The 8,238-nt window shown below is 45.0% G+C and overlaps 1 protein-coding gene across 3 annotated transcripts in view; it reads right to left on the reverse strand.

Annotated features, from left to right (window-relative positions):
* Positions 1-1,182: 1,182 nt before the first annotated feature.
* LOC115240784 (frizzled-2) overlaps positions 1,183-8,238 on the reverse strand; it is an 87,487-nt gene continuing 80,431 nt past the window's right edge. For all 3 annotated transcript variants that reach the window (XM_029816142.1, XM_029816141.1, XM_029816140.1), the window contains exon 2: positions 1,183-4,039. In XM_029816142.1, coding sequence (XP_029672002.1) covers positions 1,683-4,013 — 2,331 coding nt within the window. In that variant the 5' untranslated portion in view covers positions 4,014-4,039 and the 3' untranslated portion in view covers positions 1,183-1,682. The remainder of the gene's footprint in view (positions 4,040-8,238) is intronic.

Below are 8,238 nucleotides of genomic sequence, written 5' to 3' on the forward strand. Positions count from 1 at the left end.
AATAAAATATATAAATATATATTCTATTTTAATATACATAAATAGATAAATTTTTAAAGAGTTTGACTCTTACATACAATACATATTTCATAATCTAAATCGTTTCAATAACTTTTTCCCAGCACCAAGAGAGTAAATTCTCGCTAATAACTCGTTTCTCCGACTGGCACGTAATCCATTCGTAGAATGAGAGAATATTTACTGGAGATAGAGTATTCATCGCCTTTCACAGAGGAACTGGGAATACCGAATAGACTCGAATTTAATCTCGAGCGAGAGAGAGAGAGAGAGAGAGAGAAGGCGGGCGAGAACAGACGGCCGGTCGAATGCACCCCGTTCGCCGCCGCTTCGTTTGCAATTCGGACTATCAAAGCACAACGCGGCCGTTTCGGTAACCCGGTCGGCTAACTCTGCAGCGAGTCGTGCTGCGTGTATCCGCGCTGTTTCGTAAAAGTTCCGAGCCGGCGATCGATGCCTAAATAGCCGGCCGGCGCGGGATGCGTCTGGCAGCTCGCTCGACCTTAACGAGCAAGGGCGTAGCGTTCGGATGTCTCGTACATAAATCAACGTCCGGTGCTTCGATCGTTGGCTAGATACCCGGACCCAAAACCGGTACGCAGAATCGTGGGGTGCCGGGACTCGAGGACCCGAATAAATTCACCAATAACAAATATAATAATAAATAAAAGAGAGAAAGAGAAATAAAACTTTGATCAGTGAATAAGAAATAACACTATTCAAATAAAAATTTGCATGATCGATAAATATCGTATTCGAATAAAGTTTTATTAATAATACATTCATATAATTATAATATTGATCAGAGAATAAAGAATCTTTCAAATTGTGATAAGTAGCCACTGAATTATCATTAAAATAAAAAATTCATCAAACATTTTAATTAAAAAGATAAGACGCTTTTTCATGTTCTTGAGTTAAAGATGATGATACCAATAAATGTTATTATCTTTGGTTATCATTTTATTCGCGCAACTAATGAGTTAAATACAAATTCATTCGAAAAATATAGCTCCGTCGAAACGGGGACTCGGGGAGATCGGAGAAAAGGATACGGAGGGAACGCAAAGGCTAAAGGGCAAAGAGTGAGAAACGACGGGAAGAAGGAGAGAGAGCCAGAGACGGAAGAGAGAGAGAGAGAGAGAGAGAGAGAGAAAGAAATTCATTCTTTCGCAAACTATTCGCAAAGTATAATTTCCTCGAATCGATCAATAAGATGAAGACACTGAAGAGATCGTCGATGGTCCGAGCTGAAGAAAGGATTTCTCGAGATTCCCGCGGGAGAAGACATGTACAGGCTAAATACGTATATCGGTAATCGAGAAGCACCGCGGCCGCTCGTCGTTCAAACTCCACGTGCGCCTCCACACGTGCTCCTTCCTTCACACCTCGGTGGCCTGCGTGTAGGAGGGCGCGATCCCGTGCGCCGGCGTCAGCGGCCCCGTCGTGGACGCGAGTGACCTCCTGGAGTAGATGGTCGCCGCCGAATGGGGCGTGTGCGGCGCCGTATGCGGCGCTGTGTGCGGCGTCGCGTTGTGTCTTCGCGAGGCCGAGGCGAAGGGCTAGATGGGCCCGTAGTTGCTGAGGGCGGAAGGTCTCTCCTGCTGCTGTGACTGCTGCTCGCATCCAGCGGTGTTCATATCGCCCCCCGCCGACTGGTGACGTCATACGTGTGAGAGCGGCGGTTGCTTGAGTACATGATGGTGTAGATGATGCTGAGACGCACTGGCGACGCTTCCCGGTGGTAACAGAGCGCTGCCCGGACCAGGCGCCGTTTGATACGGCACAGCGATGCTGCGGCCCATGACGCCCTTGATGCCGACACTGCCGATGCCACTGCTCATACCGGTCACACCAGCCACCATGCCACCGCCCGCGCCCATATGACCGCCCGGACCGCGATTTCCGCCGAACAAACGCCTCCATAGCCGTTTCCAAGAATCGACCGTCTTGCCACTCCAGATCCAGACGCCCGAGGTGCTACCGACCGCGAGAGCCATGAAATACTTCAGCATCAGGATGGAATAGAGCGGTCTCGCTCGCGGTCGGCAGGGACATGCCAACGAACTGAGCCATTCGTCCCGTAGAGATGATTCGTAGATGTGACAGGCTAACACCGCGCCGGCTGGCAGCGTGTAGAGAACGCTAAACACGCCGATTCGTATCATCAGTTTCTCGAGTTTGTCCGCCTTGGCGCCAGGCTGGCGCTTTATCACCGATCGAATTCGAAAGAGACTCACAAAACCAGCCAGTAGGAAGCTCGTGCCCAGCAGAAGGTAGACGAACAGAGGCGCTAGGATAAAGTTGCGCACTCCCTCGGGGGCGACTGTGCAGACCCCGGCCACCGGGTCACCGGCAACGCCACCCGCTACATACGCCCAGACTGTTTGTACCGTCGGCGCCAGCCATGCCACCAGATGAAAGTATTGCGAGTACGAAGCTATGGCCTCGTTGCCCCATTTCAAGCCGGCGGCGAGGAACCACGTAAACGCCAAGATTACCCACCACACAGAGGAAGCCATGCCGAAGAAGTAGATCATGAGGAAAACGGTGACGCACGCGCCCGGACCCTGGGCACCCGATTTCAGCGCCGGACCGTCGCAAGCGATTTCTTCGTGGCCGAAAATGCTGCGCGATAGATAACCCACGGACACGACGAAGTAGCAGGCCGACAGAAAAACGATCGGCCTCTCAGGATATTTGAAGCGCTGGGTGTCGATCAGAAACGTGGTGACGGTCACGAGAGTGCTGGCGGCGCACAGGCCGCTCCACAACGCCAGCCATATTGCCGCGAACTCGCGCTCCTCGTTGGTGAGGAACGCGCCGCGGCACGGCAGGGCACAATCCGGCACCCCCGCGATCTCCTGGATGATGCTTCGACCGATGCCCCCCATCGACGGCGGCGCCGGTGCCGGAATTATTCCACTTACGGCCATGCCGGCCAGACCAGCTCCCGCGTTGACCCCGGTGCTCCCGATGACGGTGCCGCTGACGGCGCTTATCGGTCCCGGTATCACCGCGCCACCCGCCCCCAGAGGCACGAGGGGCGCCCTGCATCTGCACGCGCAATCCCTCGTCCTCTCCCCTGGGGGATGTTGGCAGTTTTTTTGATTCTTCCCCGGCTTGCAGCGAGCCGGTTGCGTGGTCTTGCTGGGTCGCGTGGGTCGCGCTGGCGGGCCAGGCGGTGCCGGGGCACCGCCGCTCACCATACCTCCATTACCACCACCAGGGCCGGTGCTGCTGCTGGTGCGATTGTCCTGTTCCATGCATAGATTCTCCGGATCCTCGCCGTGATTCGGCAAACGCTCGCACGCCATTCGCTCCGGCCACGAGAAGCCGTATTGTTGCATAAGAGGCGCGCATCCCGCGCGAGCTCGCTCGCAGACGCTACGACAGGCTGGCAGCGGCTTCGTATACTCCGGCAGGCAGATCGGTGTATACATGGAGCACAGGAAGAACTTGAGATCTGGTGAACACTTGATCTCCACGAGCGGCCAGAACTGGTGCACCTCCAAACCGGCCTCCTCCTGCGTGTCGTGATTCAGTTCATTGGGCATAGCGGTGTGATTGTAACCGATACCGCGGCACATGGGGATCGTGATCTCCTCGCATCTACCATTCCCGTTGTTAACGCCACCCCCTATGCTGGAGTGCCCACCGCCGCCGCTATTTATACCGCCCCCATTGACGCTACCAATTGCGCCGTTACCGCTGCTTCCGCTTACCCCGCTACCACCGGAACCGGAGCCATCGGAAGCCACGCCGTTCACTGATGATGATGAGGACGACGAACCGCTGGACGAGGACGAGGACGATGACGACGAGATTGCTGATCCCGATCCGATGATGCTACCCATCGGATTCATCGCCGATTCCGATTGTACATTCGACAACGTCGTCGCGAGTAGAAGCAAGGTCAAGAGGGACGTCATCGTTCGTGCGGGAAACAGCTTCGTCCGTCGCGCGGGTCTCGTGTTCAAGGATATTTGATTCATGGCTGCATAGTTCGCATAACTGCCGCCTGCAACAGTAAGCAAATAATACTCTTTTATCACTGCCGTTTCCACAGTCAAATTACTTCTATTGTCTCAGAAGTGTACAGACGTGGCGCAACATGTTTAGTCGTTATTTCTCTATAATTTCACAGTTTTTATATACATTAATTGATAATTATAATTACAGATCAATAAAGGTTGAAAAATATAAAAGTAAAACATTTTATTTCATATATTTGGATTGAGACATATAATAAATAAATAAATTATATAATAAATAAAAATAAGAGAGAAAGACAGAGGGAATCGAAGCAGTCATGGATCTTATAATAGTCGACCCGCGGAAAACACGTGACCGGAGCGAAATGTTATTGTAGGAGGCGGTGTTAGTTTTACCGTTTGTTAACTGTACTAGCGCCTCGACGCGGGCGTCGCTATTTATAAGACGCCATCGCGAACGCGCGGTGTGCATTTAACCACGTTGAAATAAAGGAAGGAGAAACCGCTACGTGTGTGGCTCGTATCCCCGATACGGCCGATTGGCGTCCGCGCGCGTACGAAATGCATCTGCGAGATGCATCCGCTGCAGCTGCAGCGCGAGGCTCTCCCGATGATGCTCCTCTCAATAGAAACGTATGCGCTTTCGATTTTCGCCTCGTTACAGCCGAGTTCGCTTCGGAGTATCGTTAATCCGTCAATGAGATACGTATGTATATATCTTCGATATTCCGCTCGTTCGCATTCAATAATGTTGTAGAGAATGCATCGCTATAAACCGTATTGCAACGATTGCACCGATGATAAATCCGCGCATCGATCATATAATCGTCAGCGAATATTTCCGCTTTTGCAAATATCATATAAATGTCATATCTCATTTCAAAAATAATTACTTGATTAGATTGGCGAATACATACGAAAATTTCGCCTCTCACATCGCTCATATTTTATCTGTTGTCTTTTTTAGAGGATTATGTAATACTACAAGGATCGTGCTTGATATGATATATTGAACTTGATCCGATCAGCAAGCGATTCGTGGAACTATTATACATAAAACTTATTTGATGAAACGAATATCCATTAATGTATTGCATAAAGCAAAGGTAATATGAGGGAAGAGGCAAGAGGGACTCGGCCATGAATCACTTATAAAATCTAGCCCCTGTTGTCTGGAATATGCGGGCTGTTGGCCGATGTTGTGTTTGGGTTACGATACACTCCTCTTTTATGGAAATTTCGCGCTTTTTTTGCTCTCCCACATCTATCCTCGTTCATAACTAGTTATTCTACTTATAACACGCGCGAGCTCTCGGCTGCGCGACGCAATAGCTAATTAAAAGTTTATACATATTAATATCTTATAAATCCTTTTAAATTTACGTAATATTTATTTTCGGATATGCGAGCAAGCAGTTCGGCGAAATATTGCGCGAGATTCTTTGCGAACGTCGTTGCTCCTAAAGGTACGTAAATCAAAACGCGCGGTGAGATTTATGGCGAAGTATGGATAAGGTATGCGTTACGCTCCCTCGTTAGTTGGTAAAACTGACGGCGGTCCGAACTGGTGTCGGGTTTTATATCAAATCCCGCGTCACGAGCATTAATCATGAATTCACCGCGCTCGCCCCCGCCTCCGGACCCGAAGGCTAAGAAAAACAAGAAACGGAACGCCCGCTGTCTCTCGATGATTTTGCATCATCAACCGAAAGACTTTTCGTCGTTGTTCGTAGAAACGATCCGAGGAAGGTTCAGCTATACGCTAAATCCGCAATAAATGTCGGCGTTTAATTAATTAATTTTTATTTATTAATTAATTTAATTTTTAACGTTGCGTCGCCAACCGAAGCGAAAGATATATAGTTTACAAAAATAAATATATAAGAAAAAGATAGCATTTCTATTATATAGATATGTGTCATAAAAAAAAAAATGCATTCAAGTTTATCTTAATGTGTGCATGATCTTCTTACGAAAGAATGTATTTTAATAACAATTTATACATACAGGGGAGATGCAATCGTCGGCTATTACGTCACAGAAACAATTTTCATTCGACATATAAAATGGCACTATTCCAGTATGAATAGAGTATTCGATGTATATAGTATATATATATATATATATGTATAGTATCTGAGGAAGTTAACTTGGCATAGTTTACGCGCGCAGCAAGCTCCTTCTGGTATCTATCTTCCCCGACGAATCTGGACATCTAAACTTGGCCTTCGCACGTACTCTCCTTCTAAGCGAGTTTATTAACGGTGTAACGGTACGGAGCGTGCGAAAGGCAGAAAGGGAGAGCCTAAGTCGCGCGAAAGCACCGATAACCGGAACTATTTGTTAGAGCCCCCGGGTGCGTACATTCGCGCCCGACAATTGTATACCTCGGGCCTTTATGCGAATATATACAGAACGCTATCAGACGTTACGTTCCATCGCGAGTTATAATTTACAGAATATTTTGATATTTCGTCGCTTCTCGTTTTTATGACAGATATTGCACGCCAAAAATGAGGAAAACCGACTTAATATAATTTATATAATATATAATATATTATATAAATTATTTAATATAATATAATATGAAAGGAGGGACATTTGACAAGGGAAGTTTGACAAAGCTCTTCAGAAATTATTATCGAATAAAAGACAATACAAACTCTTAAAATTTTAATGTGAAATAATTTAAATTCTATTACAATAATCAAATTAAAAATTGTCTACAGCATTTAATATTAAAAATTCAAACTTTACGAGTGTAAATTTCCTTAAAAGAACGTGTGGCTACAAGAAAAACTGTGATACACGATGTTTATCCTTCAATACGACACAAGAGGTACAACTTTTTCTTGCGATACGATTACGGGAATACTCACACAACCGCCGAATAAAAAAGAGAATATTTCCAATATCACGAGCCTCCGCGACTGAAAATACGGTCTTTCTTGCCTCCCTCTTTCGCATATCCGCCGCAGTTATGCGAGACCGCGTGCTGTTAGTCGAATCGCGCGATTCCCAGAATACACGCGTAAGATCGGATTTACCAAAGCCTGCGTGAAAGCGTGGCACGCTTGCAACGGTATACATGGCGTTCCGATTAAATTTTCGTCAAACCTCGGGCGCATTCTTTGATCAATTTGGCAGCGGCTTTTCCCTCCTGACAGTTCAAACAGAAACGTAGTTATTGACTTGATCAATTTTGAAAATTAAAGGATTCTGGCGGAAGCGGCTAATAAAGAGCGAAGTGCCGTTCTTGAATCAATTTCGAACGGGCTTCACTTCAATAGAATTTTACTATAGAATTTATCGAATATATTAGGTTTGCACAAGAGTCACGACAAGACAATACTTGTGAAAATATTGTATTGATATTTAATATTTTCAGAAACTTAAATCTTGTATTGGTCTTGAGTGAATCTTAGTAAATATCTCGTCTTGTATTATCTTATCTCGATTTTATTAAAAATTTTTATTTAATATTGAACACAATTGTTTAAAATAATATTTAACATAATCTTTATAATACTTGTATAATAATTTAAGATAATTATCTCTATTTATGTCATTCGTGTACTTCCCAAAACATTATATATATATTGTATATATATGTATATATAGTTAAATAATCGTGGAATATTTTATATTTTGTTTATTGTATTAATTATCTCTAAATTTGTTAATATATTAAATGTTTTTATTTATTAAATAACATTTTTTAAATTTATATAATATACTGATTTTTTCTCATCAAATTTACACGCACACAAATATATATATTTTAGCTTTTTTTAAATCAATAATCTTGACAAGACCAATAATCTTGACAATTTTAATCTCGATATTGTCTTAATAATTAATTAAAAATATTATCTTAAACTTGTCTCGAATTTCCAGAGAAGATAAGACAATATCAAGATTAGTATTAATATCTCGTGCAACCCTAAAATATATACAATCAAATATTGTTAAAATAAAAATGTTATTTCATTCTATTTCTCTTCATTTTATTGTGCTCGCGATTAGCTATTTGTATTTCATAATCGCGCCGACATGGCAAGCTGCAATCCACGTTCGCGATCCATCATCACCTTCCATTTCCTCTATTTTCACCTCAGCACCGTTGAAGCGCGATAAAGGAATCGTAACAGCCGGATGATACATCGCTCGTTCAATCAGAATACGAAAGCTCGATAATCGCACCATCGAGTTTTGCCATCGCCCT

The sequence above is a fragment of the Formica exsecta genome, unplaced genomic scaffold (genome assembly GCF_003651465.1).
Source record: "Formica exsecta isolate Colony F162 unplaced genomic scaffold, ASM365146v1 scaffold451, whole genome shotgun sequence".
In the NCBI taxonomy this organism is placed as follows: Eukaryota; Metazoa; Arthropoda; class Insecta; order Hymenoptera; family Formicidae; genus Formica; species Formica exsecta.